The 27,813-nt window shown below is 45.7% G+C and overlaps 1 protein-coding gene across 1 annotated transcript in view; it reads right to left on the reverse strand.

Moving 5' to 3' along the window:
• TOP2B (DNA topoisomerase II beta) overlaps positions 1-27,813 on the reverse strand; it is a gene marked incomplete in the record, with an annotated part of 2,991,925 nt that overhangs the window by 1,131,745 nt on the left and 1,832,367 nt on the right. The window contains 1 exon segment of the mRNA XM_044066877.1: positions 3,827-4,027. Coding sequence (XP_043922812.1) covers positions 3,827-4,027 — 201 coding nt within the window.

Below are 27,813 nucleotides of genomic sequence, written 5' to 3' on the forward strand. Positions count from 1 at the left end.
GTCTCACACGGACTTCCTTTACATAAAATCTATAGCAAAGCCAAGGCAGTGTGATTTTGCATCACTGATACCAATTTTTCAAAAAATTACCAATGGTGGCTCAGAACTGAGACGGGTACCTTCTAAACTTCAATTTAAGATATTTACTCAACCATCCTTATGCAGTGTAACCCTTTTAAGGTTTACAATAATTGTGCATTCTGGGCAATTTGGAAGTCTGGTGAGATCTGAATTCACTTCATATCTGGTGAGTGAATGGTTTAAACCATGGGACTAGAAGTGGTTGTTGAAACAATATGAAATCTCATAGGTGACTCTATAGTCAGGCACACTAATGTTCCACTCACCAGGCTAAACAACGAGAAAGTTACTGTCAGGTGCCAGGATCCACCACATAAGGCATACACTCATTTCACTCCACAACAAGTACAAATATGACTGTCATTGTCCATGTTGGTGTGAATGACCTGAGACGTACCCCCCTGGACTACATGAAAAGAGACATGGAAGAGCTCTCTGATCTTGTAGCCCAAGCAGGTATGACCCCAGCCCTGAGTAGCAATCTACCATCACCCAGAATGATACCACAGTACAAGGACAAAATGACTGACTTCAACAATTGGCTAAGCTTCTGGTGTCATTCTAAGGGGATCCAGTATCTGACTGCCTGGGATGACATGATTGACAGACCACAATGCTTTGCCAGAGATGGCCTGCACCTGTCGCCTTTGGGATTCCGGATACTGGCCAAGGCTCTTGCCGCCCCTATTGTGCCTTTTTTAGGCAAGGTTCAAATGACAAATTCACCACCGTAACAGGTACAAGCAACAAAATCAGAGGGTAAATCAACTCAACGCTAGAAGTCTAAACCTCAAAATGCACTCACACGAGGCACTTCCTTAAAATGGAGAACACTGGCATCTGTGCAATGACAGAGACCTGGTTCAAGGCTCCAGAGATCACACCTGCATTACCAGGCGATAATTCATACCACACCTTTTTGGCCACCTAACCTGGACTGAAACACTAAAGGCGGATGCATGTCCATATTCATTAAGGATATCCACACCTCCAGCCTAGTTGCCCGGCATAATGCATCCGAGATTATCCAAGTGCAACTAACTTTGGGCAAGACCGCAATCCAAATTGTAGCTTGCTACAGATCCCCCACCATGCCCCAGGATTCCCACTCCTCATTTCTTGAAACACTGGAAAATATTAGGTATTAGGGTACAATCCAACACCCTAATAATGGGCGATTTCAACTACCCCACCATTAACAGGGAAAACTACTCATGTACCAACTCTTTTGCTCAACGTTTTCTAGAATTCATAAATTCCAATGCCTTGGATCAACTTATCCACACCCCCAGCAGGGGCAGCAATATCCTAGACCTGGTCATTACCAGCATGTGCGACCTGTGTTCCACACTAGAGGTCAATTCCTCACTGGTCAGATCCAACCACAAGCTTATCACCCTAGACATACACATCCCACCCCAACCCCCCATTAGGGAAACCACCATAAAAAATTTCTCCAAAGCCAACTACATGCTTAAGATAGAAGTAGCAAACTTCACGACAACCATGCAGATGGACAATAGAGGTATAACTGCTGAATCCTACACAAACGCATTTTATAAACACTGACACGAGTGCATGTATCGTGCTATCCCTTAACAGAACCAAGATGCTATCCCCCCAAAAAAGGACGCCAATCCGGTGGTCCCCTGCCATAAACAAACTCTACAACAGAAAAAAGAAACTGTTGCAAAAAAGAGTAAAATTCCATGACTGGAGGAACTCCCTGGTCAGTCTAAGTAAGAAGCTGAGATCTCTCAAAATCCTCCAATGCTAGTTACGAAAACAAAATCGCCACTGATTCTAAAGAAAACCCCAAAGCATTCTATAGCTATGTCAAGAATCTCAATGGCAACACTCAGATCTGCTCTGAGTTACAGCACAATGGCACTAAATATACAGAACCAACTGATATTGCCATCATCCTGGCAGACAGGTTCAGTGCTAACATGCTTTCACCCCCTAAAGGGCCCATCTCTATACTGGAAGAATGCAAAGTTCCTGTAATCACGGCTGCACAGGTAAAAACCACACTCTCAAAAGTCAAGAACACAGGGACCTGACAACATCCCAGGCAGAGTTCTACAAGAACTACAGAACGAACTGGCACCCCACCTAAGTACCATGTACAATCATAGCCTCACCTCAGGCTTTCTGCCCACTGAATGGTGCACAGCGATGGTTATCCCACTCCACAAAGGGGGAGCCACCAGGGACCCGAGGAATTACCGCCCCATTAGCCTGACGAGCCTGGTCTGCAAGGCCATTGAATGTATCATCATGGAAATTATAAAAAAGACATTGGTAATCTCCAAACTCTGGACGCCTCCAAGTTCGGGTTTGTAAAAGGCAGATCATGTCTACTAAACCTGATGATTCACACAGCCTATCTAGATCTCGCCAAGGCTTTCAACACCATCCCCCACTCTGGAATTATAGATAAATTCACTAAACTAGGTATAAATCCCTATGTCACAAGATGGGTTGTTAACTGGGTCACTGACAGAACCCACACTGTGAAAGTAGCGGACTCCAAATCTGACTTCACACCAGTGACAAGTGCAGTTCTACAGGGTTCAGTCCTGGGGTCCTCTCCTGTTTGGAATCTATTTCTCTGAAGTACAGACTAGCACAGAAGGTCGTTGGCTAACAAAGTTCGCAGATGTCTGCAAACTAGGAGCCATAATCGAAACTCCTAACGATGTGGACATCCATAAAAGGGTCTCACTGAGACAGATGCCTGGTGTAAAAGCCATGGCCTCAAGTTCAATGCCAAAAAGTGGATTATTATCCCCTTTGGTAAAAACTATGTACCCATGAACTACCATATAGGCGGTAGTCTGCTTAACACAAAAAGTGTGATGAGACCTTGGGACACAGGTGGACAGTAGTCTCTCCTTTGATAATAATATCGCCACAGTAGTCAGGAAATCCTTCTACATGGCACACATCATCACAAAAGGTTTCTCATCCAGGAAAAAGAGGGCATTGTTCCCCTCTACTCGTCACTCATTAGACCCATTATAGAGTACAATGCCCCTTTTGGTATGTACCTCTCAAGACATCTACAACAACTGGAAATGCCGCAGAAATACCTCACAAAGAGGATTACTGGCCTCAAGCAGATGTCTTACGCAGACAGTCTCAAAAAACTCCAGCTTTACTCTGTTGTATATAGCCTACTCAGAGGTGATCTCTGCCTAACATACAAAGCTATGTGAAACCCAGAGCTGCTGGACATGCTCCACTTAAAGAAATCCCAATCCCTCCAAGCTACACACTCTAGGGACCTAAACCTCGTCACCACAATAAACAGAACATGCTGGAGGGATAGTTTCCTGTCCCAGAGACTTCCCATACTCCTGAACAAACTACTTATCTATATCAAACAAAGCTCCTCATTAGCACTCCAAGAAAAATCTTGATGACTGGATGAGAAATGGGAAATTCATCCTGGGGATCACTTCTGTGGCTCTGCTTGACAGGGGCACAGCAAAATAATTTTCTTGGGTGGCGAAAGCCAGGGTACCTTTTTGGCTAGGCTTACATAGGCCCTACGGACACTAGCCTAGTACCTACCTATGAAACCTATAAAAGAACACAGCCATCAAAAATAAGCAACTGGTGTGATCAAAGCTAGACTTTAACTGCTTTTAGTACTTCTTCAATCATTTTATTGTGGTAGTTAAGCCACACATGGCAAACACAAGGAAAAGACATAAAAAACACAAAGGAAAACACTTACCATGGAGTTGCATGTAAGAGTTGTTTGTAGTTTGAAGACTTTATGCAAACCGGCCGCTTCTGCCTGTGCGAGTTTTTCCTCTGTCATTTTTATCACAAACTTGACAGTTGTGTCGGTGTGGTATTCTTTATAATCTTGAATCAGAGCAGGACTTTTTTCTGTCCCATTCAACATCGGTTCTAATACCTGTTCCTTGTAGACCTAGCAAAAGCAATGAAAAAGAATGGTGGTTATGACTTTAGATTAGCAAAGCTTTTCAAGCACACTTGTAACAAAGACACTGACCATAAAGAATTTTAATGCAACACTAAACCAAATCTACATCAACAGTTTAACTGTATTTCCAATGAAAATTATGCAAATACATGAAACAAAAAAAAAAACAATTACACATAACAGCCCTCAGCTTACGTCAACCATAATCAAGTAAACAGCCTCATATGGAGCAAAACAAGGGTGCCACATACAGACCTAAAATACTGAGGAACAGTATCTCTCACTGGTAGGCCTCCAAACTTCTGAATACCATCTCACATATAGACTGCTAGGTAAAAAGTAACAGCTTCATCTGAAGCCAGAAATAAAGAAGAGGGCGGAAAAGGGAATGGCAGGTGCCCTGCCCCAGTTATGAAAGGCCACAAGAAAGGAGGGTGGGAAACCAAACTGCAGCAGTGACTAAACTCAAACATCTACAATTAGGTTAAGCATAGAAATGTACTGTGTACGTTCTGTAAGCCACACCTGCAGTCAATATCTGGATGGCTCCCTACAGCTTTCTCTTCTGGTCCTTAGGATGGCTGGTATCCCAGTGGGGCATGCTCTACAAGTTTGCTGCTTGCGCAGCCTAAACTAGCTGTAGATCCAATATCAAGGATGTAAATATTTGAAGGACCAAGTAGCTGCTTTCCAAGATGTCAATGCAGGCACCCCCTTCAGAAAGGTTATAGTTGCAGCCTGTGGCTAGGGTAGAATATATCCTTATGTTTCCAGGTAATTACTTGCCATTTAAGGTACAACAGAAAATAATACAAAGCGAAATCCACTTAGAGACTGTTTACCCGAAAAAGAGCAGCCGTTTCTTTTTCTCTTCAAAGGCCACAAATGGTCTTTGGTCTGACCTAGCAAGTATCTTATTTTCAGTGCAGTGCAGAAAGTACAGTTATGTACACTTACAATAAATGTAGATGTTCGAGTGTATTCACTGTTGCAGTCATCACATTTGGGTTATCTGCCTGCACATAGCCCTCAGTCGGCCCGAATATCAGAGACTTAGTATTTCTGTGTCGGTTGCTGTTGCTCCAGGTCTGACGTCAGGTGTATAAAAAAGTACACTAGTGTACACTTACCATAAATGTAGATGTTCTTCGTGTTTCACTGTTGGAGTCATTACATTTGAGTAATCCTGCTGGCAGGTTGCCCTCAGTCGGCCTGAATTCCAAAGTCTTGGGTCCTGTCTCGGTTGCTGTCCCCCTCTTCCCTGACATCAGGTTGTCAGGGGTATAAAAGAAGCAGCCGACGCCATTTTCTTCAGTCTTTCTTGCAGCGCAGTGCCCGAACCAGAAGTTCGCAAGTGCCGGTCAACCGACTCCTGAGATTTTCGTGTTCGAGTTTCAGACCCGAAGTCTTCAATAAAGCTAAGTACCCCGTTGGGGAAACTTTTTTCTTGCTCCAGAGATTTCAGAAAAAGTTAATAATTGTATTTCTTGTGGGAAGCAAATACCTCATAAGGACTTTAATTCTTACTGTATTCTTTGCCTAGGCCCTGATCATAACGTTTCTGGTTGTTGGTTTTGTGCTAGATTTAACCAACGCAGTATTAAGTGTCGGTATGATTTTGCATTAAACTATTTTGGACGCCGGTTTAATTATCCAGAAATGTCGTCGGATAGCCATCAGACTACCGGTGTTCACAAAAAACACAAAGAAAAGGAGAGAGATAAACAACCTAGGTCCAAAACCGACGACGAAGCTTCTCCAAAGCCAGTCGCCAGGTTCTCAAGTGAGGCGCTTTCGCAGCCCCTGACGCCCGCTACTTTACAGTCGCTGGCCGCTACAGACTCCCACGTGGAGGCGGCTATGCCGCTGGAAACTCAAGGTATTGGAGCCTCGGACACTATTCCCTCAGATGGGTCCGGAGCTACATATCAATCAAAAAGAGATGCTAGCTGTTAAAAATGCTCTGACAGCCTCCAAGGACCAACTTAATCCGTGACAACTACTGATCAAGACAGACAACACCACGGTCAAGTGGTATATAAACAAGCAGGGGGCACACATTCGTACCCCCTTTGCAGACTAACCATGACTATGTGGGACACAGCACTGACTTACCACGTACATCTGCAGGCACAATTCCTGCCAGGAAAGGAAAACACTCTGGCAGACAAACTAAGCAGAAACCCCACGGATCCCCCATGAGTGGCAGCTGGATCCACAAGTCTTCAGCAAGATAACAAGGAAATGGGGATGCCCGGACATAGATCTATTTTCCTACCCTCACAACTACCAACTAAAAAGATTCTGCACAAGGACTTATCAAGGACAAGCACTGAAAGTGGACGACCCCATCTTTCAGCTGGAAAAAAGAACAGTTTTGTACCTACCATAAATGTAGATGTCCGATAGGTATGCATCTGCAGTCATAACATATGGGTTTGTCCTGCCTCAGGCAGCCCTTCGGTCGGCCGGATTCCAAAGTCTGGGTCTGGCCTCGGCTGATGTCGCACTTTCCCCGACGTCAGAGCGTCTGGGGTATAAAAGCATCAGCCGACGCCATTTTCCTCAGTTTTTCTTGTTCCAGATGCCAGGTGCCCTCTAGGAAGGCTAAATTTGGATAAATGCTGAAAAGTTCCAAACATTTGCAAATTATATACATGTATAAACAAACAAATACACCATAATAGATTCCCCCAGCTAGCTAAAAGAGGGGTAAGCACCCTAGGAATACCACAGAGGGGATGGAGGGAGGGTAATCCTGACTGCAGATGCATACCTATCGGACATCTACATTTATGGTAGGTACAAAACTGTACTATGTCCTTCAAGGATGCATCTGCAGTCATAGCATATGGATAGAATACCATAGCCAATCTGGGGGAGGAGGTACTAAGAAAAGGATGGTGTAGTTAAGATCCCCTGCAGGACTGCAGTTGCAAACCCTGCTCTGGATCTAGAGTATAAAGGTAGATTGTAATGCTTGGCAAATGTATGCACGGAGCTCCAAGTAGCAGCTTCCAAAATGTCCTTGGTAGCCACCCCCCCATAGGAAGGCTGAAGTGGTGGCCGTGGCCCTTGTGGAGTGAGGCCTGATATTTTCAGGAAAGTACAGTTTTGTACCTACCATAAATGTAGATGTCCGAGAGGTATGCATCTGCAGTCCTTACAAATGGGTTGTCCTGTCGTCAGGCAGCCCTTCGGTCGGCCGGATTCCAAAGTCTGGGTCTGGCCTCGGCTGATGTCGCACTTCACCCGACGTCATAGCTGCAGTTCTTCGGGTATAAAGGTATCAGCCGACGCCATTTTCCGAAGTGTTTCTTGCCCCAGATGCCCGGTGCCCTCTAGGAAGGCTAAATTTGGATAAATGTAAAAGTTTCCAAATAAGAGAGAGCAATAAAAATAAACATGTATATACATATATACAAACAAATACACCATAATAGATTCCCCCAGCTAGCTAGAAGATGGGCAAATACCCTAGGAGTACCACAGAGGGGAAGGAGGGAGGGTAATCCTGACTGCAGATGCATACCTCTCGGACATCTACATTTATGGTAGGTACAAAACTGTACTATGTCCTTCAAGGATGCATCTGCAGTCCTTACAAATGGGTAGAATACCACAGCCAAACTGGGGGAGGAGGAATAATAAGATTATGGTGCAGTTAAGATCCCTTGCAAAACAGCAGTGGCAAAACCTGCTCGGGATCTGGAGTATAAGGGTAGATTATAATGCTTGGCAAATGTATGCACGGAGCTCCAAGTAGCAGCCTCTAAAATGTCTTTGGTAGCCACTCCTCGTAAAAAAGCTGTAGTAGTGGCTGTAGCCCTTGTGGAGTGAGGTCTGATGTTTTCTGGAGTTGTCTTTCCATGGTAAGAGTAACAAAATCTAATGCAATTTCCTATCCACTTAGAGAATGTCTGTTTTGAAATTGCTTTTCCTTCCATTCCTGTTGCATATGCTACCAGTAGCTGGTCAGTTTTTCTATTGCTCTTGGTCCTGTCCAAGTAGTAGCGCAATTGCCTATGTACATCCAAGGTATGTAATAGTCTTTCTCCCCTGTTCTGTGGGTTGGGGAAGAATGTAGGCAGGTGGATAGCTTGGTTTAAAGATACCCTGGAGACCACCTTTGGCATAAAAGTAGGATTAGTTCTCATGGAGACACTATCTTGATGGAAGATAAGGAAGGGCTGTACTGCCATTAATGCCTGTAGTTCAGAAACCCTTCTTGCTGAAGTGATTGCAAGCAGGAAAGCAGATTTCCATGATAAGTACTGTAATTCTGCTGTTGCTGCTGGCTCGAAAGGAGGGAGTGTCAACTTTTCTAGCACAAAGTTCAAGTCCCATGCGGGCAATGGTGGTTTCCTTGGTGGTTTTACATTTTTAATTCCTCTCAGAAACTGCCTGAGTAGAGGATGTGAGAAGACTGGAGGGTCCATGTTGTATTCTGCTGAAATAGCTGATGCATGAATCTTAATGGAAGAATAGGACAGGCCATTGTGGAAAAGCTCTGCCAAGTATTCCAGGATGTTAGCTATGTTTACCAGTGACACATTTTCTCCTTTTGCCGCACTCCAAATGAGATATCTTTTCCATTTTGCTGAATAAGTCTTCCTTGTTGAGGGTCTGAGAGCCTCCAAGATAATGTCTTTAACCCTTTGAGATAAATCTGGGTTATTTTGTCTTATGCAATGTTCCAGGCAGTCAGCTGCAGTGTTTTTAGGTTTGGATGCAGGGTTTTGAAGTTGTTCTGTGTTAACAGTAAGGGAACTAGGGGCAGAGGCCATATTTGTTCCCGAGACATGCTCCTCAGTAATGGGTACCAATGCTGCTTCGGCCAGTCTGGAGCTATCAGGATGATCCTTGGACGGTCTTCTTTGATCTTCAATAGCACCTTGTGCATCAAAGGAAGAGGTGGGAATGCATATGCTGTCAGGTTTTTCCAACTGAAAGATAGGGAGTCCACCTTCCAAGCAAGTGGGTGGTATGCCCTCGTGCAGAATTTTTTCAATTGGTGGTTGTGTGGGGATGCGAATAAGTCTATTTCTGGTAGTCCCCATTTCCCTGTAATGGATTTGAAGATGTCTGGATGCAGCATCCATTCGTGGGCATCCGTGGTAGTTCTGCTTAGGATGTCTGCTAGTATATTTTCTTTTCCTGGTACAAATATTGCTTGTAACTGGATGTTGAAGCTCAGGGCCACATTCCAGAGGTCCATTGCCATCCAGCATAGAGGGTATGAATGTGTGCCTCCCTGTTTGTTGATGTACCACATAACTGTGGTGTTGTCCGTCCTTATCAGCAATCGACCCTAGTCGAAGAAATGGTCTGAATGTCTGAATTGCCAGTTTTACTGCCAGCATCTCCTTTTGATTTATGTGTAGGTTCAGCTGGTCTTGAGTCCATAAGCCTTGTATGCACTTGTCCAGCATGTGTGCCCCCCAACCGAGGTCTGAGGCGTCCGTTGTGATAGTCTGGCTTGGTTGAGTGTTGTGGAAGGGCAGCCCTTTGTTCGATTGACAGGCCTGAGCCCACCATTGGAATTCTTGCTTCAGGCATGGAATTATTGGAATTTGGGTTTCTAGGCTGTGCTTGTGCTGAGACCATAAATTCCTTAGGTACCATTGTAACTTTCTCATATGTAGTCTGGCATGTGGAATCAATATTATGCAGGATGCCATGTAACCCAGGGCTTGCAGGACTTTCCTTGCTGTTAGCTGGTTCTGCTTTGTTAATGCCATGAAATAGAGAGGAAGGTGCTTCTGTTTTTCTACTGTGAGGGATGCCATTTGATTTGATGTGTCCAGCTCTGCACCCAAGAAAGTTATCCTTTGGGATGGTAGCAGCCTTGACTTTTTTATATTGACTGTGTATCCCAGGGCTTGCAGTAGATGAATGACCTTTTTCAAATCTTTTGTTAATTTGTTTTGTTGTCCGCTTGTAACAGGCAGTCGTCCAGGTAAGGGTAAATTTGAATTCCCTGAAGCCTGCAATGAGCAATTACTGATGCCAGGCATTTCGTGAATACTCTGGGCGCAGTAGATAAGCCAAAGGGCAATGCTGAGAATTGATAATGCTCTGATCCTGCAAGAAATCTGAGGTATCTTCTGCAATTTGGTCGTATGGGGACGTGCAGGTATTCCTCCTTGAGATCTAGAGTTACCAGCCAAGACTCCTTGCCCAGCATGGGAAGAAGCTGCTGTAGGGTCAGCATTTTGAATTTTGGAACAATGAGGTATGTGTTTAGAGCGGACAGGTCAAGAATAGGTCTCCATTGGTTTTCTTTTCTTGGCACCAGGAAAAGTTTGGAGTAAAATCCTTGCCCTTGTTCCATAGACTGTACCCTTTCTATAGCTCTCATCCTTAGTAAGTGGTGTATTTGTTCTAGAGCTTTTGTCTTCTGATTTGGAGGTAGGTTTGGCATTCCTCTCTTCCTTGGTAGAGTATGGAAGTGAAACCTGTAACCTTGGTCTATTGTCTGTAAAATCCATTTGTCTCCTGTGATGTGATGCCAGTTTACTGAAAATAAGGCTAGCTTTCCACCTAAGGGTGCTTCTAGTTGTTCCCTGGTAGGCGGTCTCAGAGCCAAGTCACTGTGATTGTCCTGTGGAAGTGGTGGTGGCTGGATCTGTGGCAGTACTTCGCTGGTTGTTAGTCTGCCACTGACGTCCCCTGTAGGCACCTCTGGACTGACCCCTGCCTCTTGGGCGCCTATTCCTGCCTCTCTGAGCTCTGGAGGTGTCTGGAAAGGACCAATTCTTGGAAGGCCAGTTCCTACTAAACCTTGGAGGCTGGACCTGTAAGAAATCCTTGACTGTCTGGACAGATTTTGCTTTCTCTTCCACCTTCTTCAGCACCTGCTGTGCAGGGGAGCCAAACAAATTGAGCTTATCCATGGGAGCATCTAGGAGCTTTGATTTAACATGGTCTGGTAAGGACTGCTCCTTTAACCATGCATGTCTTCTGATCACTGTACCAGTCATAGCTGATCTAAAGGAAGCCTCCAGTGCATCATAGCCGCATTTTAAGGAAGGATTACTGACCTGCTGAATGTTATGTACCATTTCCTGAACAGATTTTTTGTCTAATGGTTCAGACGAGGACAGTTTTTTAGTTAACTGATCTAACATAAATTCCTGATACTGAAGCATGTGGAATTGACAGTTTAAGGCCCTAGCCGAAAGAGTAGCAGAAGTGTAAACTTTTTTACCCCATCTCTCTAAGGCCCTAGATTCCCTTTCAGAGGGAGGGTTTTGGCAGAGGTAGCTGCTACAGCCTTGGGCCCCTGGGAGATAGTTTCAGGATCTGCAAAAGGAGCCTTATACAAATGATAATGTGTGTCCGGAACCCTGTAGTACCTGTCGGGCTTAGCAGGGGCCGGAGGAAGAGAATCAGGAGCAGTACAAGCATCATTAAATGCATCATCCACAACAGTAAGTACTGGAGGAATGGCTAAAGGCCTATGCTGTGGCAAATGCAAAAGGTCCTAAGCCTTTTCCTAGAGTCTGAAAAATCCTGGCCCTGCCATTGAAATTGTTCCCTCATAGCATGCAAGGTTTCCCCAAAAGAAAATTCCTCAGGTGGAGAGGCAGAAGGAATGGAGTCTTCTGCATCAGAGTCCTCATAAGGAGAATAAGGGCCCTCTGGAGGGTTTGTATTATCTGAATCATCAGAGGAGTAATCTGAAGAAACTGGCTCAGGGGGCTCTGCTCTAGGCCTCTTCTCTGGAAGTGGGTGAGAGGCCCTGTCAGGGTGAGGTTGGGATCCCCGGATCAAAGAAATGAGATCCTCTGCTAGACTAAGCATTTGAGAACTAGAGCTAGGCCTGTGAGAGGGGGTCTTAGCAGGCACAGTTTTGGTAGATTTTGCTGCTTTAGCCCTGGCAAAAGCCTTAATCAACATGGATGCAGGGGGCCTAGCAGCTCCACGTGCAGGAGTAGATATATCTAAAGGTATAGTATCAGATAAATCCTGTGAACCTGCAAGAGCAGGTGGGATTTCAGTAGCAGATTCAGCCATGCTGGATGAGGCCTCGGTAGGAGGCAAGCTTTCGGCCGAAGGAAGAACCGTGGACTCTGTTTCAGCCGAAACCGAGACCGCGGACCGCGAGTGTCGGTCCTTTTCCTTGCGCTTTTTAGTTAATTGCGAAGTCGGAGTTTCCGACGGCATATTGTAAGCAAAAGCGGAGCCGAAAAACTCCTCAGCAAATTCCGACCGACGTCTAAGCGTCCGTCGGTTGAAAGAAGCACAGGCTAGACAAGCTGCTACGTCGTGGTCTGGGCCTAAACAAGGTAGGCAGTAAGAGTGGAAATCTTTATGAGGTATTTGTTTTCCACAAGTTAAACAGTTATTCACTTTTTCTGACATCGGCCGAGGCAAGAAAGAGTCCCCAACGGGGTACTTAGCTTTTTAGAAGTCTTCGGTAGTAGTAATCTCTGGTTCTGACCGACCGGCACTTGCGAACAGCTTCTGCTTCGGCCACGCAAGAAAGACTGGGGAAAATGGCGTCGTCTGATACCTTTATACCCGAAGAACTGCAGCTATGACGTCGGGTGAAGTGCGACATCAGCCGAGGCCAGACCCAGACTTTGGAATCCGGCCGACCGAAGGGCTGCCTGACGACAGGACAACCCATTTGTAAGGACTGCAGATGCATCCTTGAAGGACATCTGTCTTTCCATGAAAGGAGTAGCAAAAGCGAATGCAATTTCCTATCCATTTGGAAATTGTCTGTTTGGAAATTGCTCTTCCTTGCACCCCAGTTGCATATGCTACAAAAAGTTGGCCAGTTTTTCTGCTACTTTTTGTTCTGTCCAAGTAGAAGCGTAGTTGTCTGTGTATATCCAGGGTGTGCAAAACTTTTTCCCCTCTATTCTGTGGATTAGGGAAAAATGAAGGCAAGTGAATAGCTTGGTTCAAGGATACCCTAGATACCACCTTTGGCATAAAAGTAGGATTGGTTCTTAGTGACACCCTGTCCTGGTGGAAAATAAGAAAAGGCTGCACTGCCATTAATGCTTGTAACTCAGATACTCTTCTTGCTGAAGTGATTGCCAGAAGGAATACAGTTTTCCAAGATAGAAACTGTAGATCCGCTGATGCTGCTGGTTCAAAAGGAGGTAGTGTCAGTTTCTCCAGCACAAAGTTGAGATCCCAGGCAGGTAGAGGGGGTCTTCTTGGAGGTTTAATATTTTGATCCCTCTCAGAAATTGTCTGAGGAGGGTGTGAGAAGATAGGTGGATCCACATTGTATTCTGCTGAAATCGCTGAAGCATGAATCTTAATGGAAGAATAGGACAGGCCATTGTGGAACAATTCTGCTAAGTATTCTAGGATATGTGTTAGGTTTGCCACTGTGACATCTGTGCCCTTTGATGTGCTCCAAATGAGAAATCTCTTCCATTTAGCTGAGTATGTCTTCCTTGTGGAAGGCCTGCGAGCCTCCAGGATAATGTCCTTCACCCTCTGAGATAAAACAGTTTGACTGGGATTTAAGGAATTTTCCAGGCACTTAGCTGCAATGTTTTCAAGTTGGGATGCAGGGTCTTGAAATTGTTCTGCGTCAGAAGAAGAGGCCATAGGGGGAGAGGCCATGATTTTGCCTGAGACATGCTTCTCGATAATGGACACCAGTGTTGTCTTGGCCAGTCCGGAGCTATTAGTATCACTTTTGGCTGTTCCTCCCTGATCTTCAGTAGAACCTTGTACATCAATGGGAGAGGTGGGAAGGCATATACTGTTAGGGCTTTCCAGCTGAAAGAGAGAGTCCACCCTCCAAGCTTGTGGGTGGTATGTCCTTGAGCAGAATGTCTTCAGTTGATTGTTGAGTGGGGAGGCGAACAAATCTATCTCCGGCATTCCCCATGTCTTTGTTATGAGTTGGAAGATGTCTGGGTGCAGCATCCATTTGTGTGCATCCATGGTAGTTCTGCTTAAGCTGCCCGCCAGTGCATTTTCTTTCCCTGGCACGAATTGGGCCTGTAGTTGGATATTGAGATTCAGGCATAGTTCCCACAGATTCATAGACATCCGGCATAGAGGGTAGGAATGTGTGCCTTCCTGCTTGTTTATGTACCACATGACCGTGGTGTTGTCTGTCCTTATTAGCAGGTGTCCTTGTTGGAGGAAGGGTTTGAATGCCTCGATTGCATGCCTCACTGCCAGCATTTCCTTTTGGTTTATGTGCATGCTTAGCTGTCCCTTGGATACATTTGTCCTCCATGTGTGCTCCCCATCCTCGGTCTGAGGCGTCCGTGGTGATTGTCTGCCTTGGTTTTGGTTTGTTGAAAGGCAACCCTCTGTTGGACTGGCAGGCCTGAGCCCACCACAGGAATTCCTTTTGAAGGCATGGAATGATTGGTATCATGGTTTCTAAACTGTGACTGTGCTGAGACCATACACTCCGGAGGTACCATTGTAATTTCCTCATATGCAGCCTGGCATGCGGTATTAGAATTATACAGGATGCCATGTAACCCAGGGCCTGCAGGATTTTCCTTGCAGTAAGCTGAGTTTGTCTTGTCAGAATCATGAAGTAATCTGGAAGTTGTTTTTGTTTTTCCTCTGTGAGAAAGGTCATTTGGGTGGTTGTGTCCAGATCTGCACCCAAAAAGGTTATCCTTTGGGATGGTACTAGTCTTGACTTTTGGATGTTGACTGTGTATCCCAAGGTCTGTAGCAGGTGTATGGCATAAGCCAAGTCCTTTGTCAAATTTTCCTTGTTGTCCGCTTGTATTAGGCAGTCGTCCAGGTATGGGTAAATTTGAATTCCCTGTAGTCTGCAATGTGCAATTACTGATGCCAAGCATTTCGTGAATACTCTGGGCGCAGTAGATAAGCCAAAGGGCAATGCTGAGAATTGATAATGCAGTGATCCTGCAAGAAATATGAGGTATCTTCTGCAGTTTGGTCGAATAGGGACATGCAGGTATGCCTCCTTGAGATCTAGAGTCACCAGCCAAGACTCCTTGCCCAACATGGGAAGAAGTTGCTGTAGGGTCAGCATTTTGAATTTTGGCACAATGAGATAAGTGTTTAGTGCGGACAGGTCGAGAATAGGCCTCCATTGATTTTCCTTTCTTGGTACAAGGAATAGTCTGGAGTAAAATCCTTGGCCTTGTTCTGAACATGGTACCTTTTCTATAGCTTTCATCTGAAATAAATTGCTGATTTGTTTTAAAGCCTCTGCCCTCTGATTTGGTGGAAGGTTTGGCATTCCGCCTCTTTTTGGCAAAGTGTGAAAGTGGAACCTGTATCCTTTGTCTATTATTTGCAGTGTCCATGTATCCTTTGTGATATAATGCCAGTTTTTTGAGAATAAAGCCAGCTTTCCGCCCAAGGGTGCTTCTAGTTGATCCCTGGTAAGCGGAATCAGAGTTAAGTCATTGACCCTGTCCTGGTGTAGTAGTTGTTGTTGCTGCTGTTGCACTACTCCTCTGGTTGGCAGGCTGCCACTGACGGCCTCTGTAGGGGCCTTTCGATTGACCTCTGCCTCTAGGGCGCCTGTTCCTGCCTTTCTGGGCTCTGTCCGAGTCTGGAAAGGACCAATTTTTAGTAGGCCAGTTTCTGCTGAATCTCGGTGGTTGAACTTGCAGGAAATCTTTAACTGTTTGCACAGATTTTGCCTTTTCTTCAACCTTTTTTAAGATCTCCTGAGCAGAGGAGCCAAATAAATTTTGTTTCTCCATTGGAGCATCCAGGAGTTTAGCTTTGACATGGTCTGGCAAAGATTGCTCCTTCAGCCAGGCATGCCTACGAATAACTGTCCCAGTCATAGCTGATCTAAATGAAGCCTCCAGTGCATCATAGCCACATTTTAAGAAATGATTACTAACCTGTTGTGAGTTGTGTACCAAATCCTGAAGGGATTTACGGTGTAGGCGTTCAGGAGAAGAAAGTTTCTTATTCAGTTCATCTAACAAATACTCCTGGTACTGTATCATATGAAATTGACAGTTTAATGCCCTGACAGAAAGAGTTGCAGACGTATACACCTTCTTTCCCCATCTCTCTAAAGCTCTAGACTCTCTGTCAGAGGGTAGAGGATTTTTGGCAGTAGGCGCAACCCCTTTAGGGCCCTGAGAAATAGTTTCTGGGTCTGCAGAATGGGCTTTATACAAATGGAAATGAGAATCCGGGACCCTGTAGTATCTGTCAGGTTTGGCAGGGGCCCGAGGGAGAGTATCAGGGGCTGTACTGACATCATTGTACACATCATCAATTACATTCAGAACAGGAGGTATAGCTAAGGGCCTATGCTGAGGGAAATGCAAAAAGGTCCTTAATCTTTTTCTAGAATCAGAGAAATCCTGACCTTGCCATTGAAAATGCTCTCTCATGGAGTGTAGAGTCTCACCAAAGGAAAACTCTTCAGGAGGGGAGGCCGAAGGGATAGATTCCTCTGCATCTGAATCCTCATAAGGCGAGAAAGCCCCTTCCTGGTGGTCTGACAACTCAGATCCATCCGTGGAATCATCTGAGGAGTGTGGATCAGAGGGGTCAGTCCTGGGCCTTTTGTCTGGAGGAGGATGAGAGGCCCTGTCTGGGTGAGGTTGAGAACCCCTAATTAAGGAAATAAGGTCCTCAGCAAGGCTGAGGATCTGTGAACTAAGAGGAAGGCCTCTGGGAGGTAGATTTGGCAGGCAAAGCTTTTGAAAGTTTGGCAGCTTTAGCCCTTGAAAAGGCCTTAATGGACATGGAAGCAGGGGGCCTAGCTGCCCCACATGCAGGGGTAGAAATGTCCAAAGGTATGGTGTCGGACAATTCCTGAACATTAGCTTCGGTAGGTAGTTCTGAAGCCGACTCAGCCGGGGCCTCTCGGGCCTCGGTGGTCGGAAGTATGGTTTCGGAAGAAGGAATCGCCGAGGACTCGGTTTCGGCCGAAACAGAGACACTCGCGGTAGGCCTAGCCGTGGTTTCAGCCGAAACTGCGGGCCACGAGAGTCGGTCCTTTTCCTTGCGTTTTTTGACCATATGCGAAGTCGGAGTCTGCGACGGCATTTTATAAGCAAAAGCGGCTCCAAAAAATTCCTCTGCAAACTCCGACGTCTAAGAGTTCGTCGGTTGAAGGAGGCACAGGCTAAACAGGCCGATACGTCGTGGTCTAGGCCTAAGCAAGGAAGGCAGTAAGAATGGAAATCCTTATGAGGTATTTGTTTCCCACAAGTTAAACAATTACTTTGTCTGACATCGGCTGAGGCAAGAAAGAGTCCCCAACGGGGTACTTAGCTTTTTTCGAAGTCTTCGGTAGCTGAAATCACTGGATCTGACCGACCGGCACTTGCCAACAGCTTCTGCTTCAGGCACCGCGCGGCAGGAAAGACTGAGGAAAATGGCGTCGGCTGATGCTTTTATACCCCAGACGCTCTAACGTCGGGGAAAGTGCGACATCAGCCGAGGCCAGACCCAGACTTTGGAATCCGGCCGACCGAAGGGCTGCCTGAGGCAGGACAACCCATATGTTATGACTGCAGATGCATCCTTGAAGGACATCCTATCAGTATATGCCTTTCCTCCCCAAGGTACTCCTAAAAGTCAGACAGGAGAAGCCAAAGATGATACTGATCGCCCCAGACTATGCAGCCAACGCCATTAGATCAGTTTTTCTTGCCCCAAATGTCAGGAGCCCCCCCAACAGGGAGCTAAGCTATGGTGGAAAAATCTCCAGCAGTAAAAAGTAAATACCAATACCCCAGCTAGGGATTAGTATACACATAGAGAAGAGAGAGAGGGAGAGAGAAAGTACAGTTGTGTACACTTACCATAAATGTAGATGTTCGATTATATTCACTGTTGCAGTCATTACATTTGGGTTATCTGCTTAGAGTAGCCCTCAGTCGGCCTGACTAACAAGTGTCTTGGGTCGGCTGCTGTCCCGTCTTCCATGACGTCAGGTCGTCAGGGGTATAAAACATGCAGCCGACGCCATTACATTAGTTTTTCTTGCCCCAGATGTCAGGTGTCCCGTAATGGTAAGTAATTAAATCTATAATACAAGAATATACCTCCAACAAAAAAGCAAATACACCAAAAAGCTTTTTGAGCATAGTAAGTGACAGTAGAGGTATAGCCAAAACACGACAGGGGGCTGGAGGGGGGGGAACCAGGACTACAACAGTGAATACACTCGAACATCTACATTTATGGTAAGTGTGCACAACTGTACTGTGTTTTTTGTGTTTCATTGTTGCAGTCATTACATTTGGGTAGATTTCCAAAGCAAAGGTTGTGAGGAGGAATTTAAATAGAATTAGGACCAGCTGTAAGGCCCTGCAAGACTGCGGAGGCAAAAAAAGCTCTGGATTTAGAGAAAACTGGCAAATGATCATGCTTGGTTAAAGTATGCACAGAACTCCAGGTAGCAGCCTCTAGAATGTCCTTGGTAGGGACGCCCCTGAGAAAGGCTGTAGAGGTAGATGCAGCCCTGGTTGAATGGGGTCTGATGCCATGTGGGATAGGTTTTCCATGGTGCTTATAGCAGAAATTAATGCAGTGGCCTATCCATTTTGAAATAGCTTTCCCCTCTGTCCCTGCAGCAAATGCCACCCGCAGTTGTTCAGATTTCCCTTGAGGATTAGTCCTGTCCAAGTAGAATCTAAGTTGTCTGTGCACATCTAAGGAGTGCAGTATCCGTTCTCCTTTGTTCTGTGGGTTAGGAAAGAAAGTAGGCAAATGAACGGACTTGATTAAGAGCCACACTGGACACCACCTTGGGCATGAAAGGAGGGGTTGGTTCTGAGGGACACCCTGTCCGCATGAAAGAAGATGAAAGGCTCCACTGCCATAAGGGACTGTAATTCAGATACCCTTCTTGCAGAAGTGATTGCTAAAAAGAAAGCTGTTTTCCAGGAAAGGAATTTTAAATCTGCAGTAGCAGCTGCCTCGAAAGGAGCTAGAGTGAGTTTCTCCAAGACAAAGTTAAGGTCCCATGTTGGAGTTGGAGCTCTCCTGGGTGGCCTTAAATTTTTGGCCCCTCTGAGGAACTGCTTGAGCAGTGGTTGAGAAAAGAGGAGAGGCTCTGTGCTATAATGAGCTGAAATGGCTGAGGCATGAATTTTGATGGAAGAAAAAGACAAGCCCTTATGAAGCATCTCAGTCAAATATTGTGGAATCTGAGGTAAATTGGGCACTGCTGCGCTCATCCTTTGAGATTGGTTCCAGGTACAAAATCTTTTCCATTTTGCAGCAGCAGATTTTCTGGTACGAGGCCTCCTAGCCTCTAAAATGATATCCATCACTGATTTACTGAGGGGTGGTAAAGGAGAGATTAGGGTAATTAGCCAGGCTGCTAGGTTCAGGGTTTGCAGCTGAGGGTGCAGAATCTGGTTCTCCAGCTGAGACAACAGTGAAGGAGTATGAGGCAGGTGCCATGGAGATAAGTGTGACACACTGCGCAGGAGAAGGTACCAGTGTTGGTGTGGCCAGTCCCGTTTGATTTTTAGTAGTACATTGGAGAGCAGTGGCAGAGGAGGAAAGGCATAAACTGAGAGCATTCACTATCAAAGCTAGTTTGTGGGGAAATTCTTGTGCAAAATGTATCCACTTGATGGTTCTGGGGGGAGGCAAAAGTACAGTTTTGTACCTACCATAAATGTAGATGTCCGATAGATATGCAACTGCAGTCATAACATATGGGTTGTCCTGCCTCAGGCAGCCCTCGGTCGGCCGGATTCCAAAGTCTGGGTCCGGCGTCGGCTGGTGTCGCCGCCTCTCCGACGTCAGAACGGCTGGAGTATAAAGGCATCGGCCGACGCCATCTTCTTCAGTGTTTCTTGCCCCAAATGCCAGGTGCCCTCCTAGGAAGGCTAAATTTGGTGAATGGATAAACAATTCCAGACATGCACAACAGTAATAAACAGATACACCATTGGAGATACCCCCAGCTGATAGGAATAGGGGGAGTGGACCCATAAAGAAGGTTGTAGAGGGGTAGGAGGGTGGGAAAATCCGACTGCAGTTGCATATCTATCGGACATCTACATTTATGGTAGGTACAAAACTGTACTATGTCCTTCAAGAATGCAACTGCAGTCATAACATATGGGTTGAATACCATAGCCAAGCTGGGGGTGGTTGGAACTAAGAAAGTGATGGTGTAGCTAAAATGCCCTGCAGGACTGCCGAAGCAAAGCCTGCTCGGGATCTGGAGTATAAAGGCAGGTTGTAGTGCTTGGTAAATGTATGCACGGAGCTCCATGTAGCAGCCTCCAGAATGTCCTTTGTAGCCACTCCTCTTAGGAAATCTGTGGATGTGGCTATAGCTCTGGTGGAGTGTGGCCTAATATTGGCTGGCACACTTTTTCCATGAAAAGAATAGCAGAATCTGATGCAGTGTCCAATCCATTTGGAAATTGTTTGTTTGGAGATTGCTTTTCCTTGTACTCCAGCAGCATAGGCTACAAGCAGTTGGTCAGACTTTCTAGTGGCCTTAGTTCTGTCCAAGTAGTAGCGTAGTTGCCTTTGTATGTCCAAAGTATGCAGTAGTGCTTCCCCCCTGTTTTGAGGATTGGGGAAGAAAGTAGGCAGGTGAATGGCTTGATTTAGAGACACCCTGGAAATTACTTTTGGCATGAATGAAGGATTGGACCTTAGAGAGACTCTGTCCTGATGAAAAATGAGAAAAGGAGGTACTGCCATGAGTGCCTGTATCTCCGAGACTCTTCTTGCTGATGTGATTGCCAATAGGAAAACCGTTTTCCATGAGATAAATTGCATTTCTGAAGTTGCTGCTGGTTCAAAGGAAGGAAGAGTTAATTTTTCCAAGACGAAATTGAGGTCCCATGCAGGTACTGGCGGTTTCCTGGGAGGTTTGATATTCTTTATCCCTCTTAGGAACTGTCTTAGCAAAGGATGCGAAAACACAGGTGGATCACAATTGTATTTTGCTGAGATTGCTGAGGCATGAATCTTTATGGAAGAATATGAGAGACCAGTATGAAACATTTCTGCCAAGTATTCCAATATCTGAGGTATACTCAATACTGTTGTATCCTGACCCCTGTTAGTATTCCAGATGATGAATCTCTTCCACTTGCTGAATAGGTTATTCTGGTGGAAGGTCTGCGTGCTTCCAGTAAGATCTCTTGAACTTTTTTGGAAAGAGAGATATCGGAAGGAGTTATGGTAACCTCCAGGCTGTCAGATGCAAAGTTTTCAGGTTTTGATGAACAGTCCTGTAATCGTGTTGTGTTAGAAGCAGAAGCCATAGTGGCAGAGGCCACGGTTTGGTCCGAGTTATGCTCAACAGCAATGGGTACCAGTGCTGCCTTGGCCAGTCTGGAGCTATCAAAATGCCTGTTGGTTGTTCTGCTTTGATCTTCAGTATCACCTTGGTCAGCAGTGGTAGAGGAGGGAATGCATAAATTGTTAGGGAATTCCAGCTGAAGGAGAGAGCATCCGTTTTCCAGGCTAGAGGATGATGGGTCCTTGTACAGAACTTTTCTAGGTGATGATTCATGTGAGAAGCAGAGATATCTATGTCCGGTCTTCCCCATGTCCTTGTTATTTGTGAGAAAATGTGAGGATGCAGCATCCATTCGTGTGGATCCAAGAAATTTCTGCTCAGCTTGTCCGCCAGTACATTGTCCATGCCTGGCACAAACTGGGATTGCAGATGTATTTTCAGACTTAGGGATTTTTCCCAGAGAATCATTGTTAGTCTGCAGAGGGGATAGGAATGAGTGCCTCCCTGCTTCTTTATATACCACATAACAGTGGTGTTGTCTGTCCTTATTAGCAAATGTCCTTGTTGAAGTGATTTTTCGAAAGACTCGATTGCATGTATCACTGCCAACATCTCTTTTTGGTTTATGTGCAGATGCCTTTCCCTTGGTGTCCATTGACCTTGAATGCATCTGCCCTCCATGTGCGCCCCCCATCCATGGTCTGAGGCGTCTGTTGTAATCATTTGACCTGCTTGAGGTTTGTTGAAAGACATGCCTTTGTTTAACTGACTTGTTTGAGCCCACCACAAAAATTCTCTTTGTAGACATGGAATGAGTGGGATTACGTCCTCTAGGCTTTGGCTGTGTTGGGACCAGAAGCTTTTTAAGTACCATTGCAGCTTTCTCATATGAAGCCTTCCCAAAGGTATCAGAAGAATGCAAGATGCCATGAACCCCAGGGCCTGCAGGATTTTCCTTGCAGTCAGCTGGGAGAGCTTTTCTAGGCCTTTGAAGTACTCTGGTAACTGCTGTTGTTTTTCCTCTGTGAGAAAAGACATTTGTGTTTTTGTGTCCAGTTTGGCTCCTAGGAAAATAATCTGTTGGGATGGCAGAAGTCTTGATTTCTGAATGTTGACTGTGTATCCCAAGGCCTGTAGTAATCGAATGACATAGTCCAAGTTTGCTATCAAGGTTTGTTTGTTGTCTGCTTGTATGAGGCAGTCGTCCAGGTAGGGGTATATTTGAATCCCCTGGAGTCTGCAGTGTGCCACTTCTGATGCCAGGCATTTCGTGAACACTCTGGGCGCAGTAGATAAGCCAAATGGCAATGCTGAGAATTGATAATGCTCTGTCCCTGCAAGAAATCTGAGGTATCTTCTGCAGCTTTGTCTGATTGGGACATGCAGGTATGCCTCCTTGAGGTCCAGAGTGACCAGCCAAGACCCCTTGCCCAGCATGGGAAGGAGTTGCTGCAACGTCAGCATTTTGAACTTTGGCACAATGAGATGAGTATTTAGAGTAGACAAGTCCAGTATAGGCCTCCATTTGCTTTCCTTTCTTGGAACAAGGAACAGTCTTGAATAAAATCCCTGGCCTTGTTCCTGTGGAGAGACCTTTTCTATTGCTTTTATATTTAACAGCTTTGAAACTTGAATGAGTGCCTCTGCCCTTTGATGAAGTGGCAGGTTTGGCATGCCTTGTCTTATTGGTAAAGTATGGAAGTGGAATCTGTAACCTTTGTCTATTAAATCCAGAATCCATTTGTCCTTGGTTAAGATATGCCAGTTTTTTGAGAATAAGGATAATTTTCCGCCCAAAGGTGCTTCTCTTTGAACCTTTGTAGGCGGTATGAAAGCCAAGTCATTGTGGTTGTCCTTGTGGTGCAGCTGGACTGCCTGCGCCACTTCTTGGATTTGGTGGTTGCCATTGGCGGCCCCTGTAGGAGCCTCGGTATTGCCCTCTACCTCGGGCACGCCTGTTTTTTCCCCTTTGAAACTTGTCAGTGCCTGGAAAGGACCAATTCTTTGAAGGCCAATTCCTGCTGAATCTGGGTGGCTGAACCTGGAGGAAGTCTTTGACTGTCTGTACTGATTTAGCTTTTTCCTCAATGGACTTCAACACATCTTGTGCATTAGCACCAAAAAGCTTCTGTTTTTCCAAAGGTGCATCAAGTAACTTTACTTTAACATGGTCTGGCAGTGGCTGTTCTTTTAACCAAGCATGTCTACGTATAACAGCCCCAGTCATAGCTGCCCTACATGAAGCCTCCAATGCATCATAACCACACTTAAGAAAATGATTGCTAATCTGCTGAGTGTTATGTACTAGATCCTGCAATGCCTTTCTATCAATAGGCTCAGGAGAGGTTATCTTTTTCTGTAAATCATCCAGTAAAAAATCCTGGTACTGAAACATATGAAAAAGGCAGTTAAGTGACCTCATGGCCAGGGTGGTAGAGGTATAAACTTTTTTACCCCATCTCTCCAGGGACCTAGCTTCCCTATCCACTGGCAGTGGATTCTTGGCTGTGGAAGTAGCCACTCCCTTGGGGCCCTGTGAAATAGTTTCTAGATCCACAGAATGGGCCTTAAAGAGATGTTTGTGGGTGTCAGGGACCCTATAATATCTGTCTGGCTTGACAGGAGCAGGAGGGAGAGAATCAGGGTTAGCACTGGAGTCGGAGAAAACATCATCCAGGGCATCCATAACTGGAGGGATAGCTAAGGGTCTGTGCTGGGGAAGCTTGAGGAAGGTACGTAGTCTTTTCCTGGAATCAGAGAATTCCTGACCCTGCCATTTAAAATGCTCCCTCAGAGTGTAGGACTTCACCGAACGAAAAATCCTCTGGAGGGGAGGCAGAGGGAATTGATTCCTCAGCACCAGAGTCCTCATAGGCTTGGAAGGATTCTTCTTGGGTATCTGAAAGCTCAGAATCCCCAGAGCCTTCATCTGAAGAGAGGTTGTCGGCCTGCTCAGGTCTGGGCCTTTTCTCTGCAGGCGGCTGAGAACCTCTGTCTGGATGAGTGTGAGACCCCCTGATAAGAGAAATAAGATCTGCAGCAAGAGACATGATCTGTTTATCAGAAGAAGGGGCCTGGGCAGTAGGTTTAGGATGGGCCTTGGCCTGGCTGGTGGCCTCAGCACGTGCAAAGGCCTTGATGGACATGGATACAGGAGGCCTAGCTGCCCCACGTGCAGGAGTAACCTTGTCCACAGGAATGGTGTCGGGTAGATCCAGAACTTCGGTTTCTGGAGGAAAATCAACAACCGCACGGTGTAGACTCCGAGACCGGGACGGTTAACGCTGTGTCGCCGGCCTGAGCGGTTGAATTACCGCTTCCGAAGGGACCGAAGCACTCGCGGAGGGTTTAAGAGGAGTATCGGTGGAGGACGCGGGCCGAGGATGTCGGTCCCGGGCCTTTCGTTTTTTGGTAGATTGGGATGTCGGTAGTTCCGACGGCATGATATAAGCGAAAGATTCGCCGAAAAAGTCTTCAGCAAATTCTGCCCGGCGCCTGAGAGTGCGCTTATTAAAGCAAGCACAGGCAGCACAGGCCGAGACGTCGTGGTCTGGGCCCAGGCAAGGGAGGCAATAAGAATGGAAGTCCTTATGAGGTATTTGTTTACCGCAAGACAAACAATTATTAACTTTCTCAATTTGTTCTGACATCGGCTGAGGCAAGAAAAAATGTTCCCCAACGGGATATTAGCTTTTAGATGACTTCGGTAATGAAAACACAGGAGCTGACCGACCGGCACTTGCGAACTACTTCTGCTTCGGGCACCGCGCGGCAAGAAAGACTGAAGAAGATGGCGTCGGCCGATGCCTTTATACTCCAGCCGTTCTGACGTCGGAGAGGAGGCGACACCAGCCGACGCCGGACCCAGACTTTGGAATCCAGCCGACCGAGGGCTGCCTGAGGCAGGACAACCCATATGTTATGACTGCAGTTGCATTCTTGAAGGACATCAAGTCTTTATCTGGGCTCCCCCATTTGCTTGTCAACATGTTGAAAATTCTTGGTTCTAGTTTCCACTCGTACGGGTACATGAGGTTTCTGCTTAGCCCATCTGCCAGTCTATTTTGTTTTCTTGGCAGGAACTTGAGCTTGTAGATTCACTTGGTAGCTCAAGGCTGTGTTCCACAATGCCATGGCTAGTCTGCAGAGGGGGTAAGAGTGTGTAACCCCCTGCTTGTTTATGTGTCACATGACCATGGTTTGTCCTTCTTTACCATTAGTTATCCTGGAAGAATGTGGTCCTTGAGGGCTGTCAGAGCATTCTGAACAGCAAACTTGTCCTTTTGATTTATGTGTAGGTGCATTTGACTTGGGTTCCATTTGCCCTGAATGCACTTCCCTGCTAGGTGAGCCCCCCATGCACAGTCTGATGCGTCTGTTGTCAAGGTTTGGACGGCAGGGGGTAGTGCGAATGGTAGTCCCCTGTTTTGGTGGCAAGTCTCTGCCCACCAAAGGAACTCTAGGCGTAGGCAAGGTATGATAGGAATCAATGCTTCTAGATCCTGTGAATGTTGACACCATAGGCTTTTGAGAGACCATTGCAGTTTCCTCATATGCAGCCTTGCATATGGAATTAGAAGAATGCAGGAGGTCATGAACCCTAAGGCTTGCAGTATTTGCCTTGCAGAAAACTGGGATTTTGTGGCCACTTGTTTGAAGTAGGTTGTCAAAAGAATCCATTTCTCTGAAACGAGGAAAGCCATCTGGGAAGTTGTATTCAAGCATGCTCCCAGGAATATAATTTGTTGACAGGGTACCAGCTGTGATTTCTTTTCGTTTATGGTGTACCCCAGACAAGTTAGAACCCTTTTTACAAACGCCAGATGATTCAAAATTATGCCCTGGCTTGGCTTTCTGCCTAAATTAGACAATCGTCCAGGTATGGGTATATTTGAATACTTCTTTGCCTGCAAAATGCAATAACTGGAGACAGGCACTTTGTGAATACCCTGGGTGCAGTAGACAAGCCAAAGGGCAGTGCAGACAACTGATGATGTGTGTAGCCTGCTTTGAAACGTAGGTATCTTCTGCAAGATTCCCTGATTGGGATGTGCAGGTATGCTTCTTTTAAATCTAGTGTTTCCAACCAGGCATCTTTGCCTAGCAGAGGAAGTAATTGGTTAAGAGTCAGCATCTTGAATTTTGGAATCTCCAGAATGGTAGACCGGTCCAGATTCGATGCCATGACTTGTCTTTTCTGGGTACCAGAAAAAGTCTGGAGTAGAAACCTTGCTCCTTTTCCTGTTCTGGTACCAGCTGAATAACCCCCATGCTTAAAAGGGAAGGTACTTATTTTTGAGCCTCTGCCCACTGATTTGGGGGCAGGTCTGGCCACCCATTTGGTGTTGGCAACGTGTGGAAATGAAATCTGTATCCCTGGGACACTATTTAAAACCCATTTGTCCTGGGTTATGAGTTCCCAGTTATTTGCATGAAGAGCAACCCCCCCCCCCCAAAGGGGCAGTCAAAAGATAAGTGCTTGGGAATTTTAAAAGGAAGCCATTGAGACTGTTTACCATACGGGGGGAGGGGGCGTCTTGTTATTTTCAGATTTGGAAGTGGAGACCCCTCCCCACCACCACTGCTTAGTTCTGAGAGTCCCCTGGGACTGAAACCTGGGGTTTCTGCTGTGTCTGGGTTTGGATTGAGAGGACCTGTAAGGGACTGGAAAGCACCAATTCTTAGTAGGCCAGTGCCTACTAAATCTCGGAGGTTGCACTTGTAAAAACATTTTTTAAAAGTTTGCTTTATCTTCCATCTTTTTAAGAACTTATTCAGACTTGTTGCCAAACAGGCGGTCCTGATTTAAAGCAGCATCCAACAATTTAGCTTTAACATGATCAGGCAAAGATTGCTCCTTAAGCCAAGCATGCCTTCTAAGCACAGACCCAGTAACAGCAGCCCTGCAAGAGGCCTCTAAAGAATAAAAACCACATTGCAATGTATGTTTTCCAACTTGTTCAGCAGAATGCATTAAGTCCTGTAAATCTTTAATTTCCACACAGCTAGGAATCAACATCATTTTATGTTTAATAAGTCCAGTAATATGTTGCTGATATTTTAACATATGAAATTGGCAGTTTAAAGCTCTGACTGCCAAGGTTGCAGAAATATAAACCTTTTTATCCATCTATCCAGCACCCTGGATTCTCTATCAGAAGGGGTAGGATTTTTAGTAGTAGAAGCCTTAATGCCCTTCGGCCCCAGAGAATAGTCTCTGGATCTGCAACAGGATTTTTGAAAGGGAACTTTTGGGATTTAGGAACCCTGTAGTATCTGTCAGGTTTACTAGGAGCAGGAAGCATGGAATCGGGACAAACTGGATTCCGAGAACACATCATCAAAAATCTCTAATACAGGAGGTATAGCCAAAGGGCTGTGCTGAGATAGAAGAAAGAAATCTCTAAGCCTCTTTTTTGAATCAGAAAATTCCTGGCTTTCCCAGTGGAAATGCTCCCTTAAAGTATGCACAGTTTCCCCAAAAGAAAAATCCTCAGGAGGGGAAGCAGAGGGGAAGAGAGTCCTCTGCATCAGAAACCTCATAAGTAGGTATGGACAAATCCAGGTCATCAGAAGAATACTATCGCTA

Source organism: Protopterus annectens, chromosome 3.part1 (genome assembly GCF_019279795.1).
Source record: "Protopterus annectens isolate FY-2018-M chromosome 3.part1, PAN1.0, whole genome shotgun sequence".
Classification (NCBI taxonomy): domain Eukaryota; kingdom Metazoa; phylum Chordata; order Ceratodontiformes; family Protopteridae; genus Protopterus; species Protopterus annectens.